Raw genomic sequence first — 19,053 nt, 5'->3', positions numbered from 1 at the left:
GGTGACTCTGGGGAATCAGAGGAGCTCAGGTCAGGCCTGGCACCCAGTGGTGGTGACATTCAATGGGTACTTTCTCTCTGAGCCTCAGTTTGCCCATCTGTAAAATGAGGGTGCTGAAGAAAGCCACCATGTGGGAATTCTGAGGGACTGACATAAGAATGTGAAAACCCTCAGAACCAGAGGAGGAAAGAGCTCTTTGGGGAAGGGCAGGGACCCACCTCATCCACCCCTGTGTCCCTTGTAGGGCTGAGACAGCGGCAGACACGTAGTAGAACTGAATAACTGCGTGTTTGGCCAACCCTCCCAGGGAGGGCCTGTGCCTTTAACCAAACTTGGAGAAACTTCATCTGAAGCCGGGACCCTGGGGCATCACCTCTGGCCCCGAGGAACTTAATTGGGACTGCAGTGCCTCCTGGTGGCCAGTGTGAGCCACTGCAGCCTTGATCATGCTGGATTTGGTGGGGGAGCCTAGAGTCTGAATTCAGGGACCCGGGAACCTGCCCTGTGGGTGAGCATGGCGTCCCAGGGCCCTGCGACTCCTCCTCAGTCTTGGCTTCCTGTAGGGGCTGCGCCTTCTCCGTAACCCCTTCTCTCCTCTCGCTGGCAGGAAATCCGGCAATACTTGTTGACATGAGGAAGCAGAGAAGCCAAAAGGGTTGCCCAGGGCCCTAGCAGCAGCGGGGCCACCTTTGGCTCTTCGTGCCCTGCCCCGTGGCTGGTTTCTCTGAGCCCCATCATCCCGCAAGGCCCAGTGTCCCACTCCCATGCTGCAGCCACCCCACACAGCAGTGTGTGCTGAGGGACCGAGGCCCCCCGGCTCCGGAGTCCAGCCCCGTGGCCTTGGGTCCCTTTCCTATGGGCGCCCCGTCACCCCCAGCGGAGCTGCAGAGCTGCCCCGGCGCTACCAAAGGCAGAAGGAGTCCGGGCCCAGCTCAGGACCCAGTAGTGCATCAGGGCGGCCCTGCTCTGAACTGCTCACAGTCGAGTGGGAAGCAGGACCACACACCAGTGCTTTAGAGCAGAGAATCCAGTGTTTAAGAGGTAAGCCCAGCCCCCGGGGTCAGGGAGGAAGAAGGGGTCAGCCTTGCGCTGAACCTTGGAAGCCCAGTAGAAACAATTCAGCAAAGAAGAAATACAACAAATAAAAGGTTAACTTTACTAGTAATTAAAAAAATGTAAATTCAAACAAGATTCCACTTTTATCCTTCACACTGGCAAAGATTTAAAAAAACAGTATAATGACTGGTATTGGCCCTGAAGCAGATGGGCACACGGAGGAAACTGGCAGATTTCTAGAAGACACGTTTATCAGAGCTCTTAAGGTGTGACTGTGATCTAACTCGGTATTTCTAGTTCCTGGAGCTTCTTCTGAGGTAATTACCATGAAAGTATCAAGGGATTTAACTGCAAGGATATTCATCCCAGGCCTGTTATCATTTCAAACAATCAGCGATCCACGTGCCCAACAGTAAGGGACTGATGAAATAAAATAGTTTGTCCATCCGGTGAAATACTATGCAGCCATTAAAAACGATGTAGTAGAAGAATATAGAATAGGATGGAAAGATATACAGGATAGTGTTAGGTTAAAAAAAAAAAGAAGACTTTTACCAAAAAAAAAAAATTATGTTTCCCTTTTGTGTTTGTGTGTTACAGTTTTCTTCTTTTGGTCTGTCTTGATTTTTTTTTTTTTTTAATTTCCATATAGAACATAGATAACTATATGTAACGAGGAGGGAAAAAACCACAAGATTTACAGAGGAAGATATGCAGGGAGAGTAGGAGTTAGCCAGATGCATGAGGGGCAGAAGGACATTCCAGTTAGAAGGAAGAGCACATGCAGGAATGGGGTAGCCTGAAGCCGCTCGAGCAGTGTGTTGGAGGCATGAGGACAGGGCTGTGGGACCGGAAGCGAGGTGCAGAGGTGGGGTGTGGAAAGATGTAAGTCTGTGAGGAGAACGGGTGTCAGTCCTGCCTGGGGAATCCTGAATGCCACAGTCAGCCTGACTTGCAGGGTTGGCAGATTTAGCAAAAAACTAACAACAAAACCAGGACGCTCCATTTAATTTGAATTTCAAATAAATAATGAATAAGTTTTAGTATAAGTATGCCCCATCCAATATTTGGGACATACTTACACTTAAAAAATGACTGTTTCTCTGAAATTCTACTTTAACTGAACACCCTGTATTCTATCTGATCGTCCTAATGAGGGCTCTGGGCACCAGTGGAGGGCCTCTAGACAGGCTCGCACTAGACGGGATGTGTGCTTTAGACACTCTCTCTGGTTGTAGTTGAGGGCAGTGAGTCTGAGGGCAGAGAAACCAATGAGGTCTGCGCTTAAGCCAGAGCTCTGGGAATCTCCAGTACCCAAGAGGCCTCAGAGTCACGGCCGGGGGGGGGGCCCAGGGGAGCCCAGTTTGTGAGGACAGTGGCCGATCCCCACCGCGAAAGGGGCCTTTCGCTGAAGTATCCCTACCCTTCCTCCACCCGGCTCCCCCCGTGGCGCTCACCCCCATCTCCCACATCACACAGCCGACTCCAACACCTTCCAGAGCAGACATCACTCAGGATTCTAATCGCTGCTTCCACATAGCATTTTAAAATGATAAAAGCCATTTCTGTTCATGGTAAGACAAATAGAAAAGTAAGTCAGATGAGAAAAAAAAAGGAACAAAACCCAGATACCAGTATTCTTACCTTTGGAAACTTCTAGTATTTTCTAAGGACAGATACCCCACCCCTACCTCCCCTTTTTTTCAAAATGAGATTTACTTACTATAACACGAACATCTTTCAGTTACTAAAATGCTGTTCTTTCACATCAGTTTCACTCATTTTTCATCAAATGTTTATTGAACCCCTTCTGCATACCAACCACAATACTAGGCATTAAACAAAAGGGCTAAACAAAACAAGTATATTCAGATATATTCCCTGTTTTATGGAAGGGAGAGAGAGAGACAATAAATAAAGGAAAAACAAATAGATACAAAGTAATGTGTATTAAATGCCAAGAGAGAAACTGTAGAATAAAGAAAATCAGGAAAGATCTTCCAGTTATGGAAATATCATCCTTTATTTAACCAATCTCCTATTATTAGATATTTTGCTTACTTTCAGTTTTTCCATATAATAATGCCATGATGAACTTTCTCTCTAGTTAATTCTTTGTGCCCATCCATAATTCTGTCTTTAGTTTAAATCCCTAGAAGTAAGATTTCTGGGTGAAGACATACAAACCTTTTACTTACTTAGTTTTTCTTTACTATATTTAAACCCAATTTTTAATTTTCTCTATAGTTTACATATTTTTTATTTTTAAAACAGCATGGTGTAAAACTAAAATGGGAGGGGGTATTATTTTATGAATTTGAACACATTCCTGTACAGATTCACGTACTCACCATCACAACGGGGATACGGGATAGGATAGTTCTGCACACCAGCCCTTTGTGGTCAAACCCGCCCCCTCCCCAGCCCCTGGCAACCAGTGGTCTGTTCTCCGTCCTGGTACTGTTACCTTCCCCAGAATACAATGCGATAAATAAGTAGAGTCATGCACTATATACATTTTGAGACTGGCTTCTTTTACAGACCATCATGCTGTCTTTGAGAGTCACCCATGCCATTGTTTGTATCACTAGTTTGCTCCTTTTACCTCTGTAGCATCCCACTGCATGTCTGTTCCAGAGCTTGCTTATTCATTCACCTGTTAAAGGACATTTGGGTTGTTTCCAGTTTGGCATGATTATGAACGAAGCTGCTATAAACATTTGCATACACGTTTGCAATGAAAATAAGTCTTTGTTTCTTTAGGGCAGATGCCTAGCAGTGGGATTTCTGGGTCTAGCCGTAAGAGTATGGTTAATTATACAAGACAATGCCACACCGTTTTCCCACCAGCGATGAATGAGAGTTCCGGGTGCTCCATATCCTCGCTATCACTTGGTATCATCAGGTTTTTTATTTCCACTGCAATAGGTGTGTAGCCATATCTCATGGGGGTTTTAGTTTGAATATCCCTAGTGGATAATCTATAGTGGATAGTACATTGAGTAGGTTATCATGCTTATTTCCATGTATATCTTCTTGGGTGAGATGTCCATTCAAATATTTTACCCATCTTTTTTTAGTTTTAACATTACTGCTAACCAAGCTCCACATTTTATTCAGATTTCACTAGTTTTCCCTAATGTCCTTTTACTGTTTCAAGACCCCATCCTGGATACCACATCACATTTAGTCCTCATGTCTCCTTAGCCTTCTGTGATCTGTGACAGTTTCTCGGACTTTCCTTGTTTTGAGAGGCACATGTAGGGCTTGGGTGGGTGCATGTTGGTGACAGGAGTGCCTAAGTCACCTCATGGGTGGCTGGCCTGAGCCCTTGTGCTTCCTCTCTACAAACCGGCAGTTCCTCCAGGGCAGGAACACCGTCCGTCTCTACTGGGTACACACTGATATGCTCCATGCATGTTTGCTGAAATGTCGCCCCAGTTACCGCTACCCCTTTGGTGTTATTTCTTGGGCCTGGAGCTAAAACTAGGGACATCTAAGCTGAACTCTGGACAGAGTCAGCGGCAGATGAGGTAGGCTGCGGACATAATCCACGGCTCACCTTTAACCTCTGCCCCCACCCCCGCACGACTGTTTGGACAGCGGTGGGTTTAGTCAGCGCCCTTTAAATAGCATGAAAGGGCCTCACGCTGGCCTGTTTTGTTTAAGGAGGTTGCATCGGCCGTTGTGCACACTGCCACAGGGCATGCGGCCGGCTCACCCGAGAACAGAGTAAGCGGCATGTCCCCCACAAAGCAGATGTTTGGAGGAAAAATAGATGTAATCAAAAGCACGGAGGATAAAATTACTCAAACCCCTTAGACAGACCCTCCATATGCAAGGGTACACACACTCACACACACACACGCACACATGCACGCACGCACGCACCACCCACCCACGTCCATACCCACCCGCGTGTATCTACAGGGTCACGTTCACACACACACCCACACGCAACAGCACACGTCTGCAGGCACACACGTCCCACTTGTGTGCCTGCCCTTGACCACACGAGCCTGCATGCTACACAGACCTATCCGCAGGCCACTACACATGTGTTCCCCGCACCTATCTGCAATTGCAGACTTGTGCCCCGTGCCCGAGGGCACACATCCATGCACGCGGAAGGGATACACACAGAGAGGCCTCCAGCACCCTCTCCCCAAATGGCTTCAGAAGTTTATTCTCTTTGAATCACAGCCATAAAAAAAATTCTCTTGAAATCACAGTCATGAAAAAAAATCACGGTCACCTTTGGAAATCTTTCAAGGCCTTGCATGTCAAAAAAAAGTTAGTCTAGAGTAGAGTGACACCCTAGGGTTGAACCGGGACGAATGGCTAGAGGTTAAGGGAATGAAGAAAGGTTTCCCATTTCTCGTTGGATTTCTTGAAATCCAACAGCCAGGGCTGTCCGGCAGCGGACCAGGTGGCTCCCAGAAGAGGCCAGGCCTCCTCCCCAGGGGAGTTCAGGCAGAGGCCCAAGGGCCTTCTGTGGCTCCTGATGGAGAATATAACCTCGAGCCGAAGAATGCTTCCCACTTCATCAGAAGTGGTCGATGGGAGTCTTTGCCTGGGGTTGTTTGAAGGGCCAGGGCCCCCCCTCGGGGCAGGCAAGGAGGACTCAAGATATTCTGTGCGTATTACTTGATTCCTCTGGGTCGTCTGGGATCTATTTCCAGATCAAGACATTCTGGGGGAAGCTGCAGCTTGCGATTACATTGTCTTGGGCCACACAGCCTGGGACAAAGCCCGCCCAGGGATCCCTTCCCACTCTGGGCGGGGTGTCAGCATAGCACCAGGCCGGAGTCCACAGGGGGTTGCCCCAGGGAGGATGGGGGGAAGCCAGCCAGGCAGGCAGGTGGCCTGGACCCAAAGAGGCTCTGTCGCTGCTCAGCTTCAGGCCAGTGCCGGATGCTCTTGGGCCTCAAGAAGGTGGGCCCAGCAGCGGGGCAAGCTGGGAGATTCCAGTGGCCTTTTCTCTCTCCCAGTATAGCAGCGTGATTGATGCAGAGCTGGTTTCTGGCAGATGCTGGACTGGGTTTCCTGGACATTTCAATCCCAGGGCCCCGCTCCGTGAAGCCCATCTCTGTGCTTCTCTTTCTGCCTCCCTGACCCTCTTGCTTGCTGTGTGGAGACATCCTTCTATGTCTGCCCTCCCTCCTTACACCCTCCATCTTTTCCTCTCTCCCTCGGTGATCTCACCTCCTCCTTCTGTTTCAGCTGTCAGCCTCTGATGGAGGCATTCGTCACTATGTGCCTTTTTCTCTTGTATCCTCGCCACCTTTCTCCTCAGTGTTTACGAGGATGCATTCATTCAACAAACATCTCTGCATGTACCCTATAGGTACTGGCACGCAGTACGTGCACAGAGGTAGCTGGACAGAGTGAGAGCTCAGTAATGTTTGTTTGTTAGAAATTGTTCGTTGATCCTTCAGTAACCTCTTCCTGCCTGTCTGCTGCCTGTCCCATCCTGGGCTGAGCCCTGGGCTGAGAAAGGACAAATGGCATGAGGTCCCAACCCTCAGGGAGCTGATTCTCTAGGAGGAGCTGGACATTTGGGGTTTGATTATATACTAGTCCGAAAACACAGTCAGTAGTTGGATGGCGGGGTCTGTATGACTGCCCCAGTCTGAGAGGGCTTCCTGGAGGAGCTGGTGCTTGATTGGACCTTGGAGGTCAGCTGGAAAAAAAGGGACATTCCAGGCAGGTGGACAGAGGTGGGGGTGAGGGAGACCAAGGAGGTCAGTGCTTTCCTTTGTTCAGGAGTAATTCAGCCTGAGTCTCAGGCCCCCTGTTTTCAGTGGCCGTCTTGAGGAGGGAGTCACAGAGCGAGCCTGACCCTGACCAGCGCCAGGCCTCGGGCCACGGTACCGAGTCTCCACCCGGCCCCTCTGGATCATCTAGTTGGAGAGCGATCTGCTGGCTTTGCCCAGAGCCCGACACCATCACCCGTCCCATCCCTGGCACCCACCTGTCTCAAGCAGGCCTGTTAAACTCAGGACCTCCTGCAGAAGGCAGTGGGAACTGTAATTATTTACTCAGGAGGATGGAAGACTAGGAGGCGTGGCAGCCCTCTCCAGATGTCTGCAGGGCTGGCTTGGGAAAGGCCCCGGGAGGTTTTGAACCAGGACCAATGAGCCAGACCCTACAGGAGACAGACACGGGCTGGACCTAAGGACAGATGGTCCAGCTGTCCTGGGGGCAGTGAGCTCCCTGTCACCAAAGCCTGGATGATAGCGCTTGGTGGAGACGCTGTAGGGTGGCAGGAGGTGGGAACTGATGCACTGAGAGGGCCTCCTTGGCTTGTCATTCTGACCAGTTGGGTCAGAACCTTGGGGAATTTTCCTTTGTTGTCTAAATTAGGGGCCCAACCTCAGAATTTAAAGCAAGATGATCAGTAATCAAGATTGAGATTTGGAAGATTCCTTCCCTCTTCAAGGACCAGAGAAACCTCAGTTTTGCCAGAATTCCTTCATCTCTAAGCCTTTCCAGTTAGCTGACATTTGCCTGGACAGACATGGCCCCATCCTCTCCCCTCTTCTCCCCACTCCAGATCCCAAGGGGAAGGTCCCACTGGTCCCTAAGGCGGGAGGGCTACTTACTCCACCGGGCCAAAGCTGTGACACCATCCCGGCATGCTCTCCCCACTCCAGACAGGGCGTGCCTGCTCCCGTTTGCAGATGAGGCTCTGGGACATGAAAGGCATCCTCTGAAGTCTCAGGCAGACGTTGGGAGAGCCAGGACTGCGAACAGATCTCCCATCTCTCGGTCTGGTGGTCTTTGCACACACCATGCTGTCTCCCCACTCCTAACCCACTCACTCCCTCTCAGTGGGTGGCTGGAGAGGGGGAAACTGGATTCTTACTCCTCTTCTTGGAAGACTGGACATTCTGCCGCCTCCCCCCGAGCTGAGCCTAGAACCAGCTCAGCGCTGGGGAGCTTCTCCCAGAGGCCACATCCGCACTCTCTCCTCCTCTGGGGCTGGTCCTTCTGCCTCCAGGATGCGCAGACCAAGCCTCTTGGTTATGTGAGGCCCCTGGATTCCTTCTGGTCCTACCTCTCTCCCCAGGAAAGGCCGCGAGACCATGGGTAGGAGTAAAGGACCAACCAAGGGCTGAGAGGCTGCACTCTGTCGCTAAGTAGGCACATTTCCCGCTCTCTCTGGCCTCAGTTTCCCCTGACTTAACATAAGGAGTTTGGTCCCTACCAACACTTGCTTTTTATAACATGGAGTTTCCCCTGCATGGCCCAGCCCCTACTGTTGTATGGGGTGGTCCCGATCCCAGGCTGAAGGCCAGAGGATATGGTAAGGGTCTACGGGGTCATGGGATGGGGCCTGGGGAGCAGTGCTAGGGCAGAGGGGGCAGGGGCTGCCCCCCTCCCCGGTCTGGCCTCCAGGAAGTTGCATAACAGAGATGTTTATTTTTGGTGAGGCTGGGTGGGATTTCTTCTCCTTAAAAAAAAAAAACCCAAAACATAAAACTTATTTGTCTGCCAGGAAGATAAATATCTTTGCTGAAAGCTCTTGGCCCGGCTGCCAGCTGCAGTTTGCATGATGCTGTCACCAAAGCCGTGGCGGTCTGCCTGTGTCTGGGCTCACATGGGTGTCATACGTGATGCCTGAGGGTCAGCCCCCCACCCTGCTGGTATCGACGCTGCCAGTGGCCCTCAGGAACGGTCTCCCAAAGCTGCTTCCAGGCCCACTCTGGGCATTCACCTCCACCCCGCTTTCCTCAGTGCCTTGAAGAGGGAGGTGAGAATGACAGAGAGCAAAATGTCCCTCTCAGCTTCCCCAGCATTAAGAGAGCCCCCAGTGTACACAGAAAGCCAGGGGCGAGACTGAACCTGCAGCTTCGGCCCCAGGACCTGGACAGAGTTAAGAGACCCGGGCTAGAGGCATCGTCCTGACTTAATGCCCGCTGCTCAGATCTCTTCCTAGAAGAGGAGACCGAGGGTCAGAGCGGTTGGTGCTCACACCGACCACAAATGCTTGTCATAATCAGAGCTTGCGCATGTGAAAGGTTTTGTCAAATGCTCCCCACACACGTCTTATTAATCCTGTATGTTATTTCACTCTACAAGAGTCACAGTCAATGGAATTTGGCTCAGAGAGGTGCTCACACCCCTGTCTCCAGACACCAGTCCAGCGCCCTCCCCACAGCATCTGCACGCGCTCCTGCGCTTGGGGCCTCCAGGGAGGGCCTGCCCGCTTGGAGGACTTCTCCAGGGTCAGAATCTTCTGCTGCTCACAAGTCTAGACCAGAACTGGGAATAACTTAATGATACAGGCAGGAGTCTGCCTAGCCGGCACCATGCTGAGTGCTTTATGTGTCAACTTTTTTAATCCCAGAACTACCCTGTGAGGAAGATCCTACAGGATTCTGCACCCCCATTTTATAGAGGGGGAAACTGAGGCATAAAGAGGTTAGGTGAACTGTCCAAAGCACCCAGCTGGGACTCACACCCCTGGTGCCAGTTCCAGAGCCTGTGCTCTCACCCCTGCCCTGGGGCGAGTGTGTGCCCAGGGTGCTAAATGGGCTCTTTGGACTTGGACAAGCCACTTCCCGCTCCGCCCTCCCACCCTGGCCTCCGCCTCCTCACCCTTGACCCGTGTGGGCTGACTGGTCCTTTGCAGCTCTGAGCATCCAGGAATCGGCCGGCAGAGCCCCGTTCTGTTAGACAACAGTGGCTGTGGGCCTGGGCCGTGAGCTTTGTGTAAGTCTGCTGGGTCCCCCGTGTCAGCATCCTGGGCGTATCACGGGGAGGTGCCCCACTTCCTTAGTAAACACGCCCCCCACCTGGAGGGGCAGGTCACCACTTGGACAATAGGTGAGACCAGTGTGGAGGGCGCGGGGATAGGACCCCTCAGTGCTGGATTCTTGGGCAGAGTCTCCAGAGCCCCTGCTGAACCCCAAACAGGACCAGGCCAGGAAAGGCGGGGCCTCTCCTCCTCACTGCAAGCCCAGCTGGGCCAGATATGGCTGCTGACTGAGTTTTCCCTCCCACTCTGGGAGTCTGAGGCACTGAGTCAACATCCTCGACGCCCGAAGAAGAAGTGCTGGCAAAGGGAGTCCTTCTAGAGGGAGGAGCCCAGGGTCAGTGGGGTGGAGATTAAATGTTATAGAGGTCAGATTGGCTGACCCAGAGTCACAGAACATTGGTGCTGAAAGGGGCCCATGCTGAGACGATGACAAAGAGGCTCAGAGACTCGCCCAAGGTCACACAGCATGTCAATGGCAAGCCAGGATTAGAACCTGGGCCTCCTGACCTCGCATCCAATACTTTCCTGAGAGGGCAAAGGCAAGGGATGGCTCCCCCATCCCTCCCTCCTCTCATGCTTGGTTCAGCCACTGGTTTTTGACCTTCTTTCCTCCCCCCTCAGCCAAAGAGAGCTCCCTGGGTGAGCCAGAGTTGCCGCCCGACTCTGACACCGTGGGGATGGACAGCAGCTACCTCAGCGTGAAGGAGGCTGGGGTGAAGGGGCCCCAGGACCGGGCCAGCGCCGACCTCCCCAGCCCACTGGAGAAGGCGGACTCCGAGAGCAACAAGGGCAAGAAGCGGCGGAACCGAACGACCTTCACCAGCTACCAGCTGGAGGAGCTGGAGAAAGTCTTCCAGAAGACCCACTACCCCGACGTGTACGCGCGGGAGCAGCTGGCCATGAGGACCGACCTCACCGAGGCCCGCGTGCAGGTCAGTGAGGGCGCCTGGGAGGGCGCGGGAGAGCAGGCCTGCCCTTGGGATGGTGGCCGGAGCTGGGGCCACCTGGCTGTCCCCGGTCACGCCAGGGCTTTCTTCACCTCAGTGCAAGGAGCCCCCTCACGCCCCTGCTCCAACCAGAGCAAGTCTGCTTTTACTCACTCTACTGTCTGGCCTCTTGCTCTGGTTGGAGCCGGGGCAAAGCTCCCGGTAGAGGGTCAGGAAGCCTGTGAGCTGTACTTCTGAGTTCTACGTGGTGAGGGAGTCCAGGCCCTTTCCTGAAGGAGATGGTGACTGGTCTCTGCCCTGGAAGGCCTATCTCTTAGAAAGGAAACAGGACGAACTTAAACACATCCATAGCAGCCCAGTGGGCACAAACAGAGACAACCCAGCCCTTCTTTTTGCCCAGGATGGCTGCCTCGTCCTCCATCTCTCAGGTTCCAACTCAGTATGCCTCCTCTGAGAAGTCTTCCTGACCACCATGGCTAAAGAAGGGGCCTCCACCATCACCCGACCACCAAAACACTCAACCCAGCACAACCCGACAGAGCCCAACACAGCTCAACACAGGCCAGCAGAGCCCGACACAACACAACACAGCACAACCTAAACCAACACAGCTCAACCCAACACAGCTCAACACAGGCCAACAGAGCCCAACACAACACAACACAACACAGCACAACCTAAACCAACACAGCGCAACCCAACACAGCTCAGCACAGGCCAGCAGAGCCCAAATCAACACAGCTCAACTCAACAGAACTCAACACAGCTCTACACAGTACAACCCAACACAGCACAACACAATATAACCTAAACCAACACAGCTCAACAGAACTCAACACAGCTCAACACAGCCCGTCAGAGCCCAGCACAACACAGCATAACGTAAACCAACAGAGCTCAACCCAACACAGCCCAACACAGCTCAATGCAACCCAACAGAAGCCAACACAACACAACACAATGTAACCCAACATAACCCAACCCAACACAGCTCAGCACAACCCAACACAACACAACACAGCTTAACACAGTAACAGAACCCACCAAAACCAACACAGCACAACAAAACCTAACACAGCTCAACACAACCCAACACAACACAATAGAACCCAGTACAGCTCAACTCAACACAACACAACCCAACACAACTCAACCCAGATTAACACAAAACAACACAAGCAAATCAGGTCAACTTCTACCACACAGTCCTATTTTATCTTTTTTATAGAATTTATGACGGCTTAAAATATTTTATCTGTTTGTCTCCTCTCACTGGAATATGAGCTCCTTGAGGGCAGGTACTGTCTGTTGTTCAACACTGTATTCCTACCAATTAGAGAAGGCCGAACTCAGAGCAACAAAGGCAAAAAATAAATATACGTGGACCAACTGACCTCCTTTGACCAGAGAGGTGTGTCTCCCCTCCCTGCATGAAATTACAGCAGAGGAAGAACCAGAAAGGAAGCAAAGTCCTCTAAGTACCCCAAACACAGGCGACAAGATCCGTGCACTAAAGCTTGAGCTTCAGCGTAACACAAAATAAACGTCATGTTCAGCCTGCCTTTCCAACCCAGAGCATGTTAGCAACAGCAAATCAGGTGTTGGCAGATAGCTATTTTCCCCCTCCTGTGGGCTGTGGAAATCAACAGCTTGAGAGCAAAGAGGAGTTTTTTTTTAAAAAGCAGCACAGTTCAGATCAGCTCAGCACAGCTCTGCCCAGGTCTTTTCAGCACCAGGACAAAAAGCCCTGTTACTTAGCAGACCCCAAGGGCGCCTCCTGTTGCATTTGTTCACGAAAGAATCTTCAGCAGTGTTTCTAAGGCATCAGTAAAAGGTTCATCAGTCTCAACCATGCTCTGTTTAAAAAGGCAGAGGCATTTGTAATATGGTCCAGAAACGTTTTCATCTAAAATGGCTAATGTGGGGGACTTCCCTGGTGGTCCAGTGGTTAAGACTCCACACTTCCACTGCAGGGGGCTCGGGTTTGATCCCTGGTTGCGGAACTAAGATCCCACATGCCATGTGGCACAGCAGAAAATTAAAAATAATAATAATAAAATAAAGTAAAATAAAATAAAATGGCTAATGTGAAAAGGGACTGGTAGTTGCCAGTGAATACACAGCCATCCAGAAACGGCAGGAACCGGAGGGGGTTCTGAACAGTCAGGTCGTTTATCTGTAAATTCCCAAAAACAAGCTTCCCGGTTTATTCCTCTCCAGTTCGCAGTGAGTGTTTGGGGAAGAAAGGCAGGGCAGCTGAGGCCTCACTGTGATTCCAGAAACCTTCTCACACCCATTGTCCCACCTGAGTCATGCGACTTCCTGGTGCCTCAGGAGTCTGGACGGGAACCACAGCATCTGGCCTCAGCTCAGCCAATGGATTTGGGAGGAGCTAAAGGAGTAGGTGGAGAGGGGGTGGCTGTTACAGGGCATTCCTGTAGATGCTGTGTTTGTGTGAAGCAAACCGTTCATTTTCTGTGCAGTACACATGTGTGCACATGTGTGTGCACGTGTGTGTCCCTAACAAATGGACAGGAGTGCCAAGAAGTAAAATTCACTTAGTATCAAAAGAAGGATGGTCCTTCTAGTACAACACATGGAAATGACACTGGGGTACGTTTAACATTTTTCAGGCACCACAATACAGCTAAAATGGAGTGCTCTCCCTGCATACACACACACAGACACACACTCACACACAAACACACACACAGATTGATGCCTACTTCCAAAAAGGAGCTGGGGCACCTTACAATTAAAGATTTATTATTTTCATCTAAGAACAAGAACAAAGTCATGAAATGGGAAGGTATTTACGTCAAAGATCTAGACTAAGGATCATATTTGCCACTGAGTGCAAATTTCAACCCTGAGCTTCCTGGCAGCCAAGGCAGAAAGGGAAACTCTAATGTGTGCATATCTTATCATCTAAGGGAAGGACCATAGAATTATAGAATGCTAGAGCTGGAAAGGATCACCTGGTCCTCTCATTTGATAACAAGGAAGAAGAGGCCCAGAGGCAGGAAGCGATCACCTGTGATCAGGTGACTCAGGAAAGGTGATTCAGTGGCAGTGCTGAGAATAGAATGTGGGACCCTGAGTTCCAGCCCAGTGCTTCTTTTACTTTAGTTTGCCATAGCAGGACACGTGCCAGATTGTTCTGAGACTTTTCTTTGTATAAAGGCAGCAGGGTGGGTGGGATTGTCATGTGTGTCAGACCTCTGGGTTGAGCCTGGCAGTGCCCCAGGGATGGGGGACGTGGGGATGGATCCCCTGGCTTGCCTCTGCTGAGTTTGTTTAGGGCCCGTACTCAGCTGGTGGGAAGCCAGGTGCCTGGCGTAGAGTGGCAGTGGGGACAGGGAGGGGGTGATGGGGGCTCCGAGACGGACCTTTCCTGGGAAGAAGCCCGGGGCTTGGCCCCGCTCCAGGGGGCTGCAGGGGCCTCTCCCTGCTGTCTGGGACTCCAGTCTCCGCAGCTGGTGTCTGAAGAAAATAAGACAGAGGCCTCCCTGCCCCGGGCCACCCCGCCCTGGCCCAACACGGGCTGCGGTTAGCAAGGACCCTGCCAAGATGGTTGGTTCCTCCGGGAGAGGCCTGTGCTGAGCGGGCCCGGGCTGGGGTGGGCTGGGAGCAGGGTGGTCCTGGGCCGAGACATGAAGAACGGAAGGCTGGGACCTTGCAGTCCCCCTTCCTTCTGGGGTTGCACAGTGGAGGCAGGCCTAGGGCCACAGAGCCTGAGGCACAGAGCACCTGAGGGGGCGGCTGTCAGAGCCCCAGGCTCCAAGGGTCAGAAATGGGAGGATGATCTGAGTCTCAGGACCCTTGAATGTGAGCCCAGAAGGGGCCCGCGTGGATACCCCTGCCACCACCCAACTTATGCATGAGGAGGCTGAAGACCAGGAGGCTGACTTAGCTTAAGCCTCATCTGGGCAGAAAACCTCCAGCCTTGTATGCAGGGTAAGGCCCAGGGAGGAAGGACCAAGGAGGGGGTGGAGGTGGGCAGCTCTTCTCCCATCGGCCTGCTCCACGCAGCTGTGCCGCCTCCCACGATCTCCATCTTTAGCCCTCAAATAAATCCCTCAACCTGACCCTCTTCCACTCCCTCCCCAAGACAGTGCTCTCTCCGCTGCCTCTCCCCCGGCTCATCTATCTTCCCGGAGAACCCAGGTCTCCCCTCTCCCCCGCCTCTTCCCCCGCGCTCACCTCCAGCCACCACCACGCACTCCGTCTCCCCCCACTCTGCTCCTCCCCTCAACCCCAGGCCCGCTTGCAGGACGCTGGGCTGCCTCCTTCCCCATCCATGTCCCTCCCAGCCCAGCCGCGCCTGCGTGTCACCTCCACCAGCACCTCTGGATCCCACCACGGGACCGAGTCCGCAGAGACTCAACGGCAACCCCCCGGTGGCGGACACGTCACCTTTTTCTAGCCTTCTCCCCGGCCTCAAAGAAAAGAAAGCAGCCATATATCTAGATGCCTCCAGTGGGCTTCTCCCCTCCCGCTGGCCTCCCCCCCAGAGAACCCTGGGGGGCTGAGGAAGGAGCGGAAAGACTGAGCTAAGCCTGCAGGAAATTAAACATGAAATGAAAACAAGCGCCTCTGATTCATTCTCTCATCCTGCCCCCAGTCCCCCATTCCAGACCACCGATAAAGGGGGATCCCGTTTCAGCGGCGCAGAGAGGAGACCCGACCTGCCCTTGGCTCCCAGTGGGCGGCCTGGGCCCGGAACCCAGGAGCCCCAGGAGGACAGGAAGCCCCAGGAGGCTCTGGGGCAGCGGCTGAGACTCCAGCCCGAGAGAGGGCCGGCTCCAGCGGGGGGGATCCAGGAGAGCGCTTCTCCTGCACCAGAGTCAAGACAGGAAACAGAGTGATGCTGAAAGAGATGCCAGCAGCGCTCTGTGTGTGTGTGTGACACTCATGCTTGTGTACTGGGATGAGCTGCAGCCTCACCCTCCCTCCTCACCCCCACCCTCCCCATACTAACATGGGCCACACACACCCCCCTTCTTTTCTGACCTCTTTATTCTAGCAAAAGACAGCAAGGAAGGTCAGGAGCTATAAAATAAACAAGTGTGAAGTACTCTAAAAACTCCGTGACAGCATTTCCCATCTAGCTCACCTGCTGCTCTCGGAGGCACCACCCCTGGGAAGAGGTCAGCACAGCTATTGGCCCCATTTTCCAGATGCAGAAACTGAGGCCAGTGGTTATGCCAGGCACTCCAGTGGGCCGAGCAGCCTCTGTGCTGCCGCATGGTGAATCCATCCAGGCCTCAGGCCCAGCTCCCTCCCCCTCCTCTGAGGAAGCTCCACGCTCTCAGCAAGGCTGCCAGGTGGTGTGCTGTCTGAGGTGTGCCCATGTGCACCTGAGTCAGTGGGTACGTGCACATCAAGCTGCCAGGAATCTCCCTCCAGGGAGCTCTGAGGTCTGCCCTTGACTCAGCTTGAAGCCCTTTCTGGCTTGGAAGCTGAGCCCTGCTCGCTACCCCTCTCCCACCCTCCCCTGTCCCCGTCGCCCCCTCCCCAGATCCCAAGTCACTGGCAGGAGTGACAGATCCCAAGGCGAGCTCCTGCCCGTGAGCCTTGGGAAAGTTCTCAGCCTGCCAGAAACGCTCCTGCAAAAGGAAAAGGACCCACCCCACCCCCACCCCCATGGCCAGAGACCCCAGCTCACACACCTGACTCAGAGCCCGCCCTCCCCATCCAGGCCACGCCAACACCCCACCCCCATGCTCAGTGATAGGTGGGCCTCCTCTCCTCCTCGGCATCAGGCTACTCTTCAGCCTGAGATTTTGCAGCAGCTGCCTCTCTTCGAGGCACCGTGGTGACCCCCTCCACCTGGCATTCGAGGCCCCCCACAATCTGGCTCCCACCTCCATGGTCCTTTCCCTCCCATCACTCCCCCAACTGGCAGCGTGGCCTCCTGAGGTCTCCTGAGTGTGCCCTGCTGTTTCTAAACTCAGCCTGGACTTCCGTCCCTCCAGCTAGCACTCGGAGCCCAGCCCCAGCCTTCCCTCCGCAAAGCCGTCCCTGACTGCCTCTGGAGCCCGACTGAACCCCTGTGCCCCAGAGAATCTTTAACCCAGGGTGTTCTGAGCCGGGAGACTGTTTCCAACAAAAGTCTGCACAGAGGATTCAGGAAGTGGGAATCCTGAACCTGGGCGGAGAGGTCCCAGGAAGCTCAGACCTTTTGGAAAATGAAGGCAAACCACATGTGTGTGATCGTCCAGGAGAATGATTTTCTGGGTGAGCATTCACAGCTCTTATCAGATTCTCCCCAGGAGTCTGTGGCCCCAGCGGATCAGGCCGCCCCATGTTGGGGTTGGTTAGATGACCGCTAAGATGACTAGTGGCGTGTGTTTTGTGTGTGTGACACTTGCCTGCTCTAGATTCTGAAGCTACTGGCCCAAGATCAGGCCCACATGATAAACTGGAATAAACTGCCTTCCAGGCTCTCAATGTCTATCATTCTAGATTGTAAACTCTTGAGGGTAAAGGCCGAGGTGGACACATTACCTGTAGCCCCATGGCCTCGACCCTACACTGCAACTGGTGAGACTCAAGGGGTAGGCTGGCACTGCCCGAAGGCGGGGCGTCCAGCTCCTGGCCTGACCCTGGTGACAAATGCTCTGTCCTGCAGGTCTGGTTCCAGAACCGGAGGGCCAAGTGGAGGAAGAGGGAGCGTTTTGGGCAGATGCAGCAGGTTCGAACCCACTTCTCCACGGCCTATGAGCTGCCCCTCCTCACCCGAGCGGAGAACTATGCCCAGGTAAGTGCCTGCCCCCAGCCGCTGGATCTGGCCCCCAGCCCCTCATGCTCTGAGAAGGGGCACCTTCCCTGGAAAGAGGACCCGGGGCCCATTCCAGGCATGTGCGTTTCTCCAGAATATGGGAGGCCCAGAGCTCCTTCTGTCCACCGTAAGTGTTGACCCAGCCTTGGCTGGACTTTAGGGAAGGGAAGGTCGGGGTGGTGAGAATAGCTTTTTCTTCTGCCATTTTGGCCACTTACGCTATGAGCATCAGAACCAAGGAAGCTTCGCTGAAGTCCAGGGGGACTCCAGGCCCCCGGGAGCCACTCAGAGTGTTTCCTAGGAGAGGGGTCCTGAAGTCTGGAGGCCTTGAGGCAAGGCTGGAATGAACATGGAATTCTTAGTCATCCCAGCTCCAGAGCTTTCTCACTACAGGCAAGTCACAAGCTCTCTGAGCCTCTCAGTTTCTTCACCTGTGAATTGGGCTTTATAAAAGCATCTGCCTCAAGTCTTTCATGAGGTTGTTGGAAGGTCTAAATTAGATTGTGCAAAAGTGCTTTGTGACTTATCCAGTTTCAGAAAGGGTGTTTTGCATGTTCGCAGCTCTCCCAGGCGTCTGTCCCATCTTCTCCCATCCCCACCAGAGCACCTTCGTCCACGGCTGTCAGTCAGTCCCTCGTTCTGGGGCATTTGAGTCCTCAGTGCGATGCAAAGGGACGAGAAGTAGTATGAGTGACATCCGGCAGCCAGGACACTTGGGGGGATGTATTTTTGGCTGAGTCCACTCCTGACACCCCTCAACCTGTCCCGCAGAGGCTGCCGGTTCCTCCCTCTCAGGCCTCGCTGTGGCCTGGCCTCCGCCTTCAGCTCCGAGCCTGGCCCCGCCCACCAGCAGCGAGCCAGGCCACAGGCTTTCCTAAGTCTCCTTTACCTCTCACTGTCCCGGGGCCACGAGAGCCCATGGTCCCTGGGCACCCCACAGGATCAGCTCTGCCCCTCCCCCTCCCAGGATTCACATGGAAGGGGTCAGGGTCAGGCCCCAGGGTGAGGCTGGGGAATGGGGGTGTCTTATGCACACACGCCATCTGTATCAGCTCCCGCCGCACTCTTTCATCTCCTTCTCCCCTCTCTCCTTCCTGCAGTCCAGCCTCCCTCTGTCCCCCAGAGGATGGCCCTGCAGCCCCATTCCTTGACCTTGATCTCTGCGGCCTAGGCTCACACGCCGGGGGCCATGCTCATCCCTCTCACAGCAGCACCACACATCACACGCCCCAGACCCTCTTGAGAGAGGGGATGGGGGAAGGCCAACCCATTCGCCACCTCCCAAACCAACTGGGGGCAATGTGACCAGGCCAGTCTGCAGGTAGTTCTTGTGTCATTGTGTGCCCCATGGGATCTGGGGCACAGTCCCCTCCTCACTCCTTTTTTTTTTTTTAATTTTTTTAATTTTTTATTTTATTTATTTATTTATGGCTGTGTTGGGTCTTCGTTTCTGTGCGAGGGCTTTCTCTAGTTGCGGCAAGTGGGGGCCACTCTTCATCGCG

At 53.3% G+C, this 19,053-nt stretch overlaps 1 protein-coding gene across 1 annotated transcript in view; it reads left to right on the top strand.

Annotated features, from left to right (window-relative positions):
• ALX4 (ALX homeobox 4) overlaps window positions 1–19,053 on the top strand; it is a 44,683-nt gene that overhangs the window by 19,864 nt on the left and 5,766 nt on the right. Inside the window, exons 2-3 of the mRNA XM_082410541.1 lie at window positions 10,442–10,752; window positions 17,402–17,530. Coding sequence (XP_082266667.1) covers window positions 10,442–10,752; window positions 17,402–17,530 — 440 coding nt within the window. The remainder of the gene's footprint in view (window positions 1–10,441; window positions 10,753–17,401; window positions 17,531–19,053) is intronic.

This window comes from Balaenoptera physalus, assembly GCF_965194825.1.
Source record: "Balaenoptera physalus genome assembly, chromosome: 10".
NCBI classification, from domain to species: Eukaryota; Metazoa; Chordata; class Mammalia; order Artiodactyla; family Balaenopteridae; genus Balaenoptera; species Balaenoptera physalus.
This window is presented reverse-complemented; position numbering and strand designations above follow the sequence as displayed.